Genomic DNA, 14,327 nt, shown 5'->3' with positions numbered 1-14,327 from the left:
GTATGTGTATTTCAAACAAAAATAGGTGTGTTTCTGAATAAAAATGTATTGTTGAGCGTTTCAAAATTTTGAGATATCTTGACGTCTGTCAGATTTATTACAATACTTGCCCTCCACCATGCACATATTTATCAAGTAGTTGCCTTGTTCTTTTCAGTTTCGTGGAGAGTAATGAAATCTTTTCTAGTAAGGCTTGTTCTTTAACATGCCTGTCTTTGTTTAAGGAAACTAATGTTTTCTTAGCTCTCTCCAAATCTCCTTTCAACACAGCAACGTTGTGTTTGTAATGCCTACATCCAATTTCAAATTTAACAAGTTCCTCAAGCATTTGTCTGTACCTCATTTTGAGATATAAATATTTTCGTTCATAGTAATACACTTGTCTGGTAGCAGTTTTTGGCAATGGAATGTTCAAAAAGTAGTCACTCTCATCATCCTCATATTCCTTAATTCTTTCATGCAAGCGATTTTCAAACTTGACAACATTAGGAGGTGTTAGAGGGTATTGCTCGTCAGTTTCCACTCCAACTTCCTTCATATCAGAAATTTGAGTGCCTACACACGTATCTTGAAGCACAACTTTTGTGGGTGTGTTGAAAATAATAGTGGAGCTCGATGACACGTTTAAAGAGTCATTGTTCAATGAGAGTGATGACAAGTCCATTATTTGTTCTCTATGCTCTTCGTTTTGATAGGTTGTCGTTGGTTCAACCACTACGGAATCTTCCTCTAGTTGCAATAATTCAGATGTACTTGCAAAACGATCATGTTGGGAGCAAGGTAGTACCTGATGGTTAGGTAGAGAAACCTCTTGCAACTGTTCCTTATTTTCCTCTCCCAACAAGTCGACAGGAATGTCATCTTTACCGAATCGTTATTAATAGTGTTTGTTGGCATGACATTTTCTTGAGCTGAATTTAAAATAGTAATGGCTCTGTTAAGCTCATTCACTAGCACGTCTTTCGTATTACCACCATCCAAAGAGTTTTCAAACGATTGCCCATTCTCTAGCACAGCCACGTTGGTATCTATCGATTCGCCCTCTTCAACCTTATGTGTCTCATAGTTCTTGTCATTTTTCTGTTCGATATCCTCTTTAAGTGAAATAGTCTCTTTAGCAATACGAGTAGACATATTTTCCAAGTGTTGAATTGCATGTAAGAAATCGTCTTCGTCGTCTCGGGTATCTCTATGGGACGACTGGATAGGTGAAAATACATATTCGCTATCAACTTCAGATTCATCATCTCCTATTTCCCCTTCATTGGTAGATTGGTATCCCACGCTCAAAGTATTCGCAAACGAGTCGTCAATGAATACAGACGAATTCTCATCATCTGCAAATTCTTGAATATTTTCAGTAGGATGAAATGTCTCTTCGTGGGTCATGTGCTCCAATGAATCAGTATCAATAAGTTCTGCATTTTCGGGCCTAGATCTGATTTCTAAGGCGTTGTCTTCCATATGGGGCACATGCTTAAGAGACATTTCTTCCTGGCTGTCGTCTTGCCAAGTGTTTACAGCTTCCAGAGCACTTGTTGCTTGGTCTATATTTTGAGGAGTTGCAGAATGCTGTGTAGGGCTGTCATGGTGTTGGGGTTCTTCTAATAGGATCTCTTCTAAGGTGTTTACATTTTCATGTGAATGTTCTTCGAGTTGTGCATTGATTTGTGGGCTTGTATTGTCAGACTCGTTTGTATGTTCTTGGTAAATATTTGGAAGGTCTTGATATTTGGTAATGCTCAAAGATAAATGATTTTCACCTGTGGTACACAAGGGATTTTCTGAAGTGTTGTACGATTCATGTGACAGATCGGTAGTTTCTTCTTGAGTTTCATTTGTTTGGGATGGTATCTCTGGTAAAGAACAATTGATTTCCTCCTTATTGATAACAGACTGAATGATGTTTTCCTCGTCATCACTATTTCGAAGGTCTTCATCTTCTCTAATACTAGTCTCTGTTTGGATTACTTCTTCATGGATTAAAAGAGTCGACGATGAATTTTCCTTAAGGCCAACGTTTTCAGAACTAGACGTGACTTCGGTCTCGGTATCAGTTGTTTGACCCATTGTATCAAGAGACACTTCTTGGTTGGTAGTGCCTTGATATGTATTCGAGGTCTCTTGATCCTCAGATTGACCGCTCACTTCTTGAGAAGAGCAAGTCTCAACTGAGTCTATACGTTCATCCATGATGTGTTGATAAGGTGTTTCTGAAACTTCAAGAACGTTTTCATCGGCGAATTCTTCCAAAGGCTCTACTGCTTCTTCAAGTTGTGATGATGGAAGCATGGTATCGTTCAATACATACAAATTAGTATTGGTTGACTCTTTGTCTTGTTCAATGTTTGGAAGGTCTTGATCTTTGGAAACAGTCGAATCCAAATATTTTGCACTTGAGCTCGAGGAATTTTGTGAAGTGTCATCGGAATCCTCCTCCCTATGTTCTATATTCTCATTGGTCGGAAGCATGTCTAATACAGAACCATAGTTTTCGTTGTGTTCCTTATCTCTAAATTCGACGATATCTTCTTCATTTGTGCCTAATTCTTGTGTAAGATCTACGAATTTAGGTTCTCTATTTTCAATAACTGAACTCTCAGTAAACGCTGTGTTGTCAGCGTCAAATGAAGAATTCTCTATTGAATTTACTACGTCCTCAACGTTTGCGTTAGTAGTGTTTTCACATGGAATGGTGTTATCCGATCGTGGATGAGTAAGGCTTGAGTCATCCTCTTCCTGATATACAGACATCTCTTCGGATGATGAATCATGAATATCCTCAGATGATGCTTCTCTGATAGGCGGTTGTTGCTCAACATTGGAAGAATTGTTACAGTTCAAGACGGGAATGTTATCAAAGTCAATCGTTTGAGGATCAATAAAAGGCTGTTGATTTGATGCTGTCTCAAGCGATTGTTGGTTGCTCTCAATAGATTGATCATTAGAGAGTACTCTCTCTGCAGTAACCTCAGAGTATGATTCCAACACGGGTTCGGAAAGTCCCTCGTAAGGAGATACATTTGCAGAAGATGAGTTGGTAACGTCCAATTCAGTAAGGTCATGAACACTCTCAATGATTGTGTTGGGTGTCATGATCATGATATTACCATCTTCCTCTGTATTCAAAGGTTCACAATGTGTGTCGTCAATTATTGTATCATCCACTATTTCTTTCATGGAAATGGGTTCTTTCTCCAATTCTGAAATCATGCTTGGCGTGGCTGACTGGTGCTCTGTTATAGGCGACATTTGCAAAAGGTGATTGCTTGACGTCTTTTGAGACACAGGTAACGTTTCATGTTGTGTGACAGGCTTGTGCTCGCTTGCATTTAGTGTATTACTCTTTTCAAGCCCCTTCTTTACACTTTTCATTTTCTTCAACATCTTCTTCAAGTCTTTGATCTCATTTACGAGTTTCTTTTTTTCTTCAAGTATTTCCTTAATCTTCTCTTTGTGTTTATACACATGATTATTGTAGATCTGTTCTTCTTGTTGCTTTAGTGAGCTAAGCTCAAAGAATTGTTGTTTTAGCTTATGAATATCTGTTGACAGTTTTTCTCTCCAGGCATTATATGTCTCTTCTAACTCTTCATCAGTCTGTGAATGAGATGTTTTTTGGTCAACTTTTCTTGAAATCCTCTCTTTCTTGGCTGATTCCATCAAATTTATCATCGTGTGAATTTCCTCGTTCAGTTTCAAATTACCTAACTCTTTCTCACCTAACGTATTTTCAATTTCACGAATAGCTTGTTCCTGTGCTGCACATTGTTCTCTCAAAGTTTGATTTTCTTTATCTTTTTCAATAAGGGCCCTTTCTATTTCCGTTTTGTGTTGCTTTTGCTCCAAGAGTTGGTTTCGCGTTTCTTCATACTGTTGAGTTAAACTTGCGAGTGCTCCTTCAGCATTTTCCTTGAGATGTTTGAAATGAATTGCTTCATTTTCAGATGTGGCAGATCGCTCTTCCAGAACATTAATCTCTCCTTCAAGCACCTTAATCCTGTCAACCAGTTCTTTGTGTGTTTGGCTGACAAAGGAGAAATCAATGTCCTCAGCATTTGTGTCAGTTTGAGCTTTTTCCTTACTTTGAAGAAATTCGTTAAATTCCTTCAGTTGTGCTAATTGGCTTTTCATTTCTTCATAGGAAATCATGAAAAGCTCATGCTCCTTTTCTAACACTCTTAAATTCAGTAAAGCATCGTGACTTGGCTCGGAATTTTGGAGGTTTTTCTTGAGCTTGTACAATTGTAACTTCTTGGAAGGTTCATTGGATTCTTTCGACAAGATACTTAATTGACACACTTCCTCAAGCTCTGAAACTTTTTGTTGTGTCGCCATTAATTTGGACTCGAGCTCTTTTATCTTTGAAACATAAGCCATATTTTCAGATGATTTTTTCAAAAGATCATTCAAATTCTTCACTCTCTTTTCCTCGCTTTCCTTGAGCTTGTTGGATATTTCCAATAGTTTCTTTCCTGTTCCTCTTGAGAGCGACTTGTAGTGTTCTTTTTTTCTTTCAGAAGACTTTAGCTTTGATTGAAGAAGAACAATCTTTCCTTCCAGTTCCCCTGTGTTGGCATGTTGCATTTGTGGAACCAGTTGCTGCTGATTCTCGTTGAGTTTTTTCTTCAGTTCCAACATCTCCTGCTCCAAATTAATTCTCTTCAAATCCGACTCCCAATACAACGTTCTATATTTCTCACTTGTCGTTCCCGAGTCTTGTTTCATTTTGTTGTGAGTATTTTGTAATTGCGTGAATTGTTGAGTTACATTTTCCAGCTTGGTGATTGTTTCATTGTTCTCTTTCGTTTTCAATTCAACTGCTTTTTTCAATCGTTGAATTTGTTGCTCTTTTTCGGTTACTTCTGCAGAGAGAGCCTTTACTTCCGATTGCAGAGAAGCAATTAGATTTTTGTTGGATTGATTGCTCTCTTTGAAAGATTCCTCCTTCCGAACGGAAGAAATAATTTCATCATCCAATTGTTGTTTCAGTTCATTATTTTCTGCTTGCAATTCGTCTATTTTTCTTTCGGATCGCAGCACCTGATCATCCCTTCTCAATAACAACGAGCCAGCTGTATCTTCCCGTTGCTGGACCACTCTCAACAAATCATCAAACTCCTTATTAAATTCTTGGACCACTCGGGAGAAGGAATCCTTGGTAAACCACTCTAAAAACTCAAATTCATTATTCAAAACCTCACTCGGGTCTTTCATCTTCCCTTATAACAGAAATGAATTGAGGGAAGCTTCCAAGCGTTATGTTGGCGTTTTCAACGTTTTTTTTTGATGAGGGAAATTATTGTTGCCTTAAATATTTTTTTCAAATCACGATGTTCATTCCAACCTGAATCCAAGGACGCCTTCAATCAGCTGAAGTTCATCATGTTTTCATGACTAATGTAATGCAAATGCAAAAAAAAATGATCACAAATCCAACAAGTCCCACGCTCCTTGATGAAAAGCAAGCTGGAAAATTACTTTTTGATCAATTAAATACATTCTTTGAAAGGGATGAACATATCATGGAGCTGGGTTTGATGTTGAGTAAACAAGAACCTCCAAAATCAATTTCGGAATTAGAGAAAATATTACGGAGCAATCAAGAGGATCAAGAGCCTTCAAGACATGTGGACACCATTTGTCCATTTCTCTATAAAGACAGTAGAATTGGATTATCCTTTTGGTGCCTTCCACTCGTGTACAAGTATGCCTACTCACGGCTGTTAGAGGTTGAACGAGAAAAAGAAAACGTTTCCGAATCCGAGTTGTTGGCCATCACTCGTGGAATTTTATTAATCAATGCCGATTGTGTTACAGCATGGAATGTAAGAAAGGAATATTTATCTAAACATCGCTCCAGCGTGGAAAAGGTCTCCAAAGAATTACAGTTTTTAAATCTTGTGGCAACCAAACATCCAAAGAGTTGTGAGTCATGGGATCATCGCAATTGGATTATTAGAAATTTAATTTTTAATGACAATTCTAAATACTTCAGTGGAAGAGAACAATTTGTGAGTAGGTTTTAGGTGTTCTTAAATACTGTTTCTGAGTCTTTTGTAGGATTTTTAAATAGTGAAATTGAGAATTGTACCAAAACCGTAACTATTTATCCCAGAAATTATTATTCATGGTCATATCGACAACAATTAATGAATCTTATCATGTCAAGTAATTTTTTATCAAGCAACAGCGAATTATATGACACAAGACGAGTTGTATTGAAAGAAAAACTTGATGATTTACTGAACTGGCTGAAAAGAAATGTCAGCGATCATTCATGTGTGAACCATATAATCATACTCTTGCGTCATTACAAACAAGCTCTTTTACAGTACAATGATGACAAGGAGACTTCATATTTTCTTATTTATTTACTCAAATTATTCTATTATAGCCAGTATTTGATTGTCTTTTTCCAGGGCATGAATCGCTTTGGGTGTTTAGAAGATTTTTATGGATTTTCCTATTAGAAAACAATGATCTGTTCGAAAAATACTTTGATGACACGTCTCTGAAGAACACAATTCAACATGTAATAGAAATCTCAACAGAACAATTTAGACATTCTTCCATTGATCGTAAGTATGAATGAGCAAATCAATAGTAGTTGAACTGCCTCAAATAATTTTTTATAATACTACAACAGTGTATCCGTACGAACCCATTCAAATAGCAAGCGATCTACTGTTAATTCAACGATGTATTAATGACAAGGAAGTGATGGTTGACTCTTCGAAACAAATTCATCATGGTCTTGTCAATACATTTCACATGCTGAAAGTTGTGAAACAATTCACCTTAAAGCATCCACATGCTGTCTCTTGGTACGAATTTTTATTCTGGGAGATCTAAGCTTGGCCAGCCATCAACACTCAGTGTTGAAAGTTGTTTGGAAAAGTGTATCACCAATGTTACAGCACTCCTCAAAGTTTCAGACTTTAAATTGAACTAAAAAAAATCACACGTTTTCTCACACACAAACCTTAATTCCAAATCCTAATCACAAAAATTGAAAATCAATTCAAAAAAATTTCATCATCATGCATCCGACCACCAACAAGAAGAAGAAGAGAACAATCTCACCATCGTCGTCGTCGGTTGAAACTTTTGCAGAAACCAATTCATCAGCAACAAGGATCACGGATCAGACTGAAGAAACAAGAGGTGGTTTCTCCTCTCCATTCACAAATTCCGACAATATCAACGGACCATTTATTGATGACATTATTTTTGAAATTCTTCATTTCCTGGATTCATTGTTTATTATTCAAATTTGTATGAAAATTTCAAAACAATGGAGACTAGTATCATTTCAAATTCCACTCTCATTATCATTCGAATTTGGCTTCTCCAAACAAGTTCGTGAACCAATCAAACTTTTAGCTAGTTGTGAGTGTTTGAAGAATTTGACTTCTTTGAATCTGGTTGACTCTGGAATTGACAGTGAAGGTGTTAAATATATTGCTGACAGTGAATGTTTGAAGAATTTAAATTCTTTGGATCTGTCTGAAACTCTAATTGACAATGAAGGTGTTAAATGCATTGCCACTAGTGAATATTTGAAGAATTTAACCTATTTGGATCTGTACAACAATGGAATTGACAATGAAGGTGTCAAATATATCGCCCATAGTGAGTGGTTGAAGAATTTGACGTCTTTGGATCTGAACACCAATGGAATTAGTAATGAAGGTGTCAAATATATTGCTAACAGCGCATATTTGAAGAATTTAACTTATTTGAATCTGGAAAGCAATCGAATTGGTGATGAAGGTGTAGAATATATGGCTAATATTGAGTGTTTGAAGGAAAAAGTATTAAATGGGAACATTAGTAAAACAAGTCTCCTCTAAAGGCATAGATCAGCATTATGAATCATCAATATTTAAAACGAAGGCAGAATTTGACGGCCTACCAGAACGTTGATGCTCGATTCAGTTCAAATCCTTATGAAAAAATTGGGAAAACAATATTTCAAAACAGAGCTGCTGTCAAGCTAGCAAATATTGACAGGATCAAATCTTACCAATGTCCAAACAAGAAATAATTTACGCCAAGAACAATAACTATTGCATATAAATAATTTATTTACAATTGTACTCTGGAACTACTTGAGACCAAATGCATTCATGTAAGACTTGATAGCACGAAGAGAAGATCCTGCTTCTTTCTCCCAGTTCTCAATCCTCTTCATTCCCATCAAGGTAAATCTCACTTTGTCACCTTGTTGAGGAACGGAAGCTCTTATCCTGTAAGTGGCACATTCGAATGTCATCTCACTGATCGATTCACGTCTTGAATTCTCGTCCAAAGTTGCAAAATCGTAAGCACTTTTGTCAAGTAATGCAGTCATGGCACTATCAAAGGCAGTCACGAAGAGAGAGCTTGAATAATCAGCTAATATAAGCGAAGCCATGTATCTGTAAGTCATCTCAGTTCCACCACATGAAGGACATCTCAAAGTTGGATCCATTTGATCCGCGTCCTTTTTCATTTTCTTTCCTTTGCAATCAGGATTACTACAAGCTGGATAGAAAAAATCTCCTTGATTGGGAGAGCTCAGAACATGAGACCTAACAAAGAACATCTTTGTTTTGGCAGGCTCCTTTTCTTTTTGCGGAATTCTATCCAACTCCTCAACAGTGGTGTTAGCAACATCTTGAATCGTTACCTTTCTAAAGGTTGATGATTTTGTGAATACTGCTGTAATGAGTTGACCTGAAATTGCTTCGATTGGCACGTTTTGCTGAGAAAAGAATTGATGAAGCTCAGTAGCTTCTGGAATATCAACATTCACAATAACTTGAGAGCAGTTACAACTAAGACTCATGCCATTATCTGATAATTTTCTTCCTACCCTGTAAAAATCACAATAGATTTTTCTTCAAATTTGATGTTATCTCCCCATAAAGTAATGACTGCTTCAATAATTTGTCCGTAAGCATCTTTGCTAAGGATAGTGATGTCTCTTTTCGATGTTGTGTTTGAATTTTCGTTCTTTGACTTGAACTCTGTTGGATCTCCAATCGTCTTGACAAGTCCTATTATATCGAATTTGTCTTGGCTTGGGCTATCTTTAACTTGATCTAGAGGCGTTAACGAGAAACGACCTTGAGGAATAGACATAGCTTCATTGTCAATGGCTTCTTGGATAATGCAATTATCTTTAAATGAAATCTCATACTTGTGGGCAATTCTTGAGTTATACTTGCGATCTGCTTCTTTAAGACCTCCTCCTTTGAAATAGTAGACACCTTGCTCACGCAATTTTGAATCGGCTTTTATGGCTCCTTCATTGAAAAATGTAGCTCTAATTTCTGTAGAATCTTGATCAATCAACGTGATAGAAAGAATGTTTCCTTTTCTTCCTTCCTTTTCCCAACACTTCATATCTTGTTTTCTAGTAACTCTAGCTTTGATTACCCAATCTGATAGCCAAGGCGTTAAGGCTACTAAAGGTACGATGGGTTTTGTTTTGAGATCAATAGTTTGGCTATTACTAGGAGGAATTGCTTTTTGTTGTTGAGGAATTAGTGAGGAGGGTCGTTGTTGAACATTATTCATTCCTGCAACTTGTTGCTGGCCGCTTGGTCTGGAAGAATTCAACGGAGGTCTAGAATTATTTTGTGGCTGAGCATTAGACGCTTGTTGATTTACAGGTCGTTGAAAGCTTGATGGTGTGGCAGAATTTGCAGAAGGGTTGTTCCCAAAGGCTCCACCAGGTCTAGAATTATTATTACTAGTAGCAGGAGTAGTAGTTGCTGATGGGTTAGAAATGTGTCGTTGTGTGGTTGCTGTCGTGGATGTACTACTATGATTACTACTTGTGGATGATGTTGAACGTGAATTCTCTACGGTAAAATTAGTTAAAATATACAACTTTGAACTGCTTCTTACAATCTTGGACACATTAATAATGGATCCTTCAACCAATGATTCACGAGCGGCAGCATTTTCCGGTTTCTCCATTATGATCATGGAGAGTGATGGACCATTTGGCTGCATCGGATCCTTCACCTCTATTTTAAAAAAAGTTTGATTTCCCTTCGTTGTTGTACTCGTATTTCTCTTAACACAAAGCAACGGGAAAGGATATTGCAAGCTCACGGGATCAGCATTGGCTTGAAGCAGAGGAAACATGTTTGGTGATGATGATTGTTGTAGTTGCGGAGGCATTTTTTTGAAATAAATATTTTTCTTGATTTGAATGGTGTAACAGAATTTTTCGTTATTCCTCCAATTCATGGAAAGAAAACAGAATTTCTTGTTGGAAATGGAATTCAATGGTGCTAGTAGTTGTTAAATTCCCCATTGTTCAACAATAACGAGTTTTCGGATTTTATTCGAAAATTCAAAACGAACTTGAATTTACATTCAAAGGAATTAGGTTGAGAATGGCTTCCAAATGAAACGAATCCTTTTTTCAAATGTACAATGATCGACCATTGCTTCCTCTCATCACTGAATGACTTCGCTTATTCACTGCTGCTGTATACTGTTTCCTAATATATTTTTTTCAACATGTCAAGTGTCATTGGTACTTTTGTTCTCTCAAAAATTATTAAAAACTCTTCGCAAAGCCATCATCCTCTCTCTCCAGCGCCATCCCTGATTCATTCAGACAACAACAAGGGTCACTCGCTCTCTCTCACTGAAATCACTTGTATTTCCTCCTTTCTCTCTCGAAGAGAATCAATCATCATCATCTTTTCGAGTTAGAGAAATAACAACATCAACATCAAGGAATTGAACACTTGGAGCGAATTCAAGCATTTCAACAAGCCTTTGTTCTTTGAAAACGTTTCATCAATCTTCGGAGAACATTCAACGATCGTTCATTGAATCAACAATCATCATAATATATTGAGAGAAATAGTAGTAGTAGGAAGAATTCTGTTTTGAACTTGTTGAGGGACGAGTAGTAAGAAGAATCGTGTTGTTGTTGTATCATCATCATCATCATCTTTGAAAATTATTTGTTATAGAGAATATAACACACAACATTCAACACAAGAGAAGTAAAATAACAAAAGAACGACAAAAGTTAGAGATTTTCAAACCTATGTAGAGGATTTTCCTTTTCAATATCATCATCAACATCATCTATTTCATCCAAAACAACAACAATAATAACAATTATAACAATTATAACAATTATAACAACAAATTCATATGGCATCCATCTATATCAACAAAAAAGCCTCTTCTGATGAATCAACCAAAAACGGATCATCATCAACAACAACGGGTTCTCAAGAAGGATCATCTTCATCAACAACCAACAACAATAATAATAATAACAATACATTAGATAAAGATCCCAAAGACATTCTCAACGAACTTCTTCAAGATATTCCAAATTCAACGACATTGCATGCTGCGGTTCAGAAAGATCATACCAGTCGACGTTTTACGGATAGAGAATTATTGAAGGTATGTTGTTGTTGTTTTGGGGTTGTTATGAGATCATATGTGGATGTATGACTTGGTTCAATATGATGATGATCATGTGGTTTTCAATGATGATTGTTGACACCAATCTACATTTTTGTCGATGGATTTCATGATGAAATGTCAAACGTTTGATGAAATATTTCATATGATAATGACATGACTATAAATTCATGTAACAAACACTATGTAACTATTGGAATCAATGATACATCCTTGTCCATACATATTTACTCACATTTATAAATATGGGTGGACGACCATCACATGACATTCCATATTGATTCTTCGTATGCACAACAACTACTCTTCTTCGACTATTACAAACAACATTTTCAAATTCCACACTCAAATTCACAATTCCACACAAATACCATTCAAATTCCATTCCACACAAATTCACAATTCCACACACAAATGTGTCACTCACTCATCCACACTCACAGATTTGTCAATTAACCAATCTGACGTACTTGGATTTGAGTGGTCACTGCATTCAATCTCTTCCTCCAAATATTTCTCAACTCAATTCTCTTCACACACTCATCATGAATAAGAGCGATCTCACCACCCTCCCGAAAAACATGGAACTTCTTGAACATTCATTACTGGATCTTCAATTTCGACTCAACTCTTTTAAAGAATGGCCTTCACAACTCAACAAGATGAATCTCCAAAAACTCGACATGAGTTTTAATCGTTTAAGTAGAATACAAATTTCAACAACGGGAATTGCTGGATTATTTGGCTTTGATCGTCCACAACAATTACAATCGACACTGAGAGACTTGAATTTGAGTTATAACTATTTGACGACCTTTCCACAAGATTTACTCAAATTTTCAAATTTGGAGCGATTGGATCTGACGAAAAATGATTTGGAAACTTTGCCTGATATTAGCAAGTTAGCGGATAGTTTGAAAGAACTTTCAGTTGAGAATTGTAATTTTACATCATTTCCAGTCACTATTTGCTCGTTACTCAATTTACGAATTTTGAATGTGAGTGGTAACAAATTCGAATGGTTTCCTCAGACTCAAGGTCTCATGTCACAATTGTGTCAACTGAAAGAGTTGTATGCAAATGGATGTGGACTCCATGGATGGGCACAACTCTTTTGTCAAGCAAAACTTGAAATTTTACACTTGTCCAATAATAGCATTCGTGGAGTGCCTACTGAAGTACGGACTCTGCAAATGTTGCAAGAACTTATTCTCTCCAAGAATTATATCACACATATACCTGAACACTTTAGTCATTTTGTAAATTTGGTTTATCTAGATTTGAGTGACAATAACATTGAAGATGTGGATCCTGCATTTGGTGATTTGAAAAAGTTAGAAATTTTAAAGTTAAAGTCGAATCGAATTTCAGAGCTGCCTCCAGAAATGTCAGAACTTGAAAGTTTAATTGAATTAGATTTAAGCGAAAATGATTTGAAAAATCTCTTTGATTTCTCTAAAGTGAAAAATTTGGAGAAATTAGAAGCAACTTACAACTACTTGGAATCATTTCCTAAAATTGGAAATTGCAAAAAACTCAAATATTTGGACCTGACCATGAATAGAATGAGTGGTAACATACCTGACTACTTTTATGAATTGGAATCTCTCTCTTTTTGTAAATTGAAACATAACTCTATTGAGAGTATTGATCCAAAAATCAGCCAATTAACGTCACTTGAAATTTTGAATTTGGACAACAATGAAATCATTTCCATACCAGATTCAGTCATGAACCTAAAATCTCTAAAACAATTTTCAATCATCAATAATTATCAACTAAACCCATCCGAACAAGTCAAAACACACATGCACAATAAGAACATTACATTTGAATATGCCTATGAAGAACCAAGCAAAATTAAGGATTCTCTATTCCTAAGCTCGGCACCGCCTGCAGGATCACGACGACTACTCAAATCTCTCGGTGTGACACACATTCTAACCGTTGCCAAAGACATTCCACCGAGATACAAGAATGATTTCAAATACATGATTATTTTTGCAGACGATACGACCGAAGCGACACTGAAACCTCATTTTGAAGAAGCATCAAAATTCATTCAAGAAGCTATTTCTACGGGAGGCGCCTGTATGGTTCATTGTATGGCTGGAGTGAGTCGATCGAGTGCCATTGTCATTTCACACATCATGTTGACCGAGAAGAAACGATTGAATATTGCCTATCGAGAAGTCTATGAAAAGAGAGACATTATCAAACCCAATGACAAATTCTATCGAGAGTTAAAATTATTGGATAAGGAATTATTTCAACATGCTGAATTGACACCTCCAAAAACTCGAAATCGAGTCGAATATTTCGATGCCAACACGGATGAGAGAATTTTCAAACGTCCCAAAGATGAAAAACCTAGCATGTTGAACGTTCCTTCCAATTCTGGACTCGTCTCGTATGGAAATGGAGAAAAATCAACCTTTGCATCACTTTTTAACTTTTCATCGATGGCAGGATCAGAATCAGAAAGTGGACGAGAACCATTATTGATGTTAAACAATGGAAACAATGGAAACAATTCGACTACATCGACTTCTACGACAATGGGAGCTTCTTCAAAGAATAATAATACTACATCTAGTACTACTTCATTGAATCATTCGAATTGTGTGTCATCGCCGACCACGACGGCAATGATCAATGGTGGTAGTGGTGATTCACATGAAGAAATATAAATTTTGAATGAAATGATCGAGAAGAGGAACAAATGATTACAAATGAAGTATTTTGAGAAGTGTGTGTGTGTGAAAATTGGAGAGAGACATGATGAAAGGTTTTTTGAATTTCACAATTTAAAAATTAAATTTTCAATTTGTAAAAAGTTCTTCAAGTTTGTTTTTGTTGAAGAAATCATT

The 14,327-nt window shown here is 36.3% G+C and overlaps 6 protein-coding genes across 6 annotated transcripts; 3 read left to right on the top strand and 3 right to left on the bottom strand.

Annotated features, from left to right (window-relative positions):
* Window positions 1–97: 97 nt before the first annotated feature.
* On the bottom strand, window positions 98–5,217 carry C9374_006261 (uncharacterized protein; the record flags this gene model as incomplete). The annotated part of the gene is made up of 2 exons (XM_044696102.1): window positions 98–787; window positions 868–5,217. The coding sequence occupies 2 exons, from the start codon at window positions 5,215–5,217 to the stop codon at window positions 98–100; spliced, it is 5,040 nt and encodes a 1,679-aa protein (XP_044546952.1).
* A 206-nt stretch (window positions 5,218–5,423) lies between these two features.
* Window positions 5,424–6,855, top strand: C9374_006260 (uncharacterized protein; the record flags this gene model as incomplete). The annotated part of the gene is made up of 4 exons (XM_044696101.1): window positions 5,424–6,018; window positions 6,064–6,400; window positions 6,448–6,581; window positions 6,650–6,855. The coding sequence occupies 4 exons, from the start codon at window positions 5,424–5,426 to the stop codon at window positions 6,853–6,855; spliced, it is 1,272 nt and encodes a 423-aa protein (XP_044546951.1).
* Window positions 6,856–7,043: 188 nt separating this feature from the next.
* Window positions 7,044–7,856, top strand: C9374_006259 (uncharacterized protein; the record flags this gene model as incomplete). Its single annotated transcript, XM_044696099.1, has 1 exon — window positions 7,044–7,856. The coding sequence occupies one exon, from the start codon at window positions 7,044–7,046 to the stop codon at window positions 7,854–7,856; it is 813 nt and encodes a 270-aa protein (XP_044546950.1).
* A 254-nt stretch (window positions 7,857–8,110) lies between these two features.
* Window positions 8,111–8,833, bottom strand: C9374_006258 (uncharacterized protein; the record flags this gene model as incomplete). The annotated part of the gene is made up of 1 exon (XM_044696098.1): window positions 8,111–8,833. The coding sequence occupies one exon, from the start codon at window positions 8,831–8,833 to the stop codon at window positions 8,111–8,113; it is 723 nt and encodes a 240-aa protein (XP_044546949.1).
* Window positions 8,834–8,856: 23 nt separating this feature from the next.
* C9374_006257 (uncharacterized protein) lies at window positions 8,857–10,179 on the bottom strand (the record flags this gene model as incomplete). The annotated part of the gene is made up of 1 exon (XM_044696097.1): window positions 8,857–10,179. One exon carries the CDS (start codon window positions 10,177–10,179, stop codon window positions 8,857–8,859), a length of 1,323 nt encoding a protein of 440 aa, XP_044546948.1.
* A 996-nt stretch (window positions 10,180–11,175) lies between these two features.
* On the top strand, window positions 11,176–14,147 carry C9374_006256 (uncharacterized protein; the record flags this gene model as incomplete). Its single annotated transcript, XM_044696096.1, has 2 exons — window positions 11,176–11,436; window positions 11,901–14,147. 2 exons carry the CDS (start codon window positions 11,176–11,178, stop codon window positions 14,145–14,147), a joined length of 2,508 nt encoding a protein of 835 aa, XP_044546947.1.
* Between the last annotated feature and the right edge of the window lie 180 nt (window positions 14,148–14,327).

Source organism: Naegleria lovaniensis (genome assembly GCF_003324165.1).
Source record: "Naegleria lovaniensis strain ATCC 30569 chromosome Unknown tig027, whole genome shotgun sequence".
NCBI lineage: Eukaryota > Heterolobosea > Eutetramitea > Acrasida > Naegleriidae > Naegleria > Naegleria lovaniensis.
Note: the sequence above shows the minus strand (reverse complement) of the source record. Positions and strands in the feature narration are given on the sequence as shown.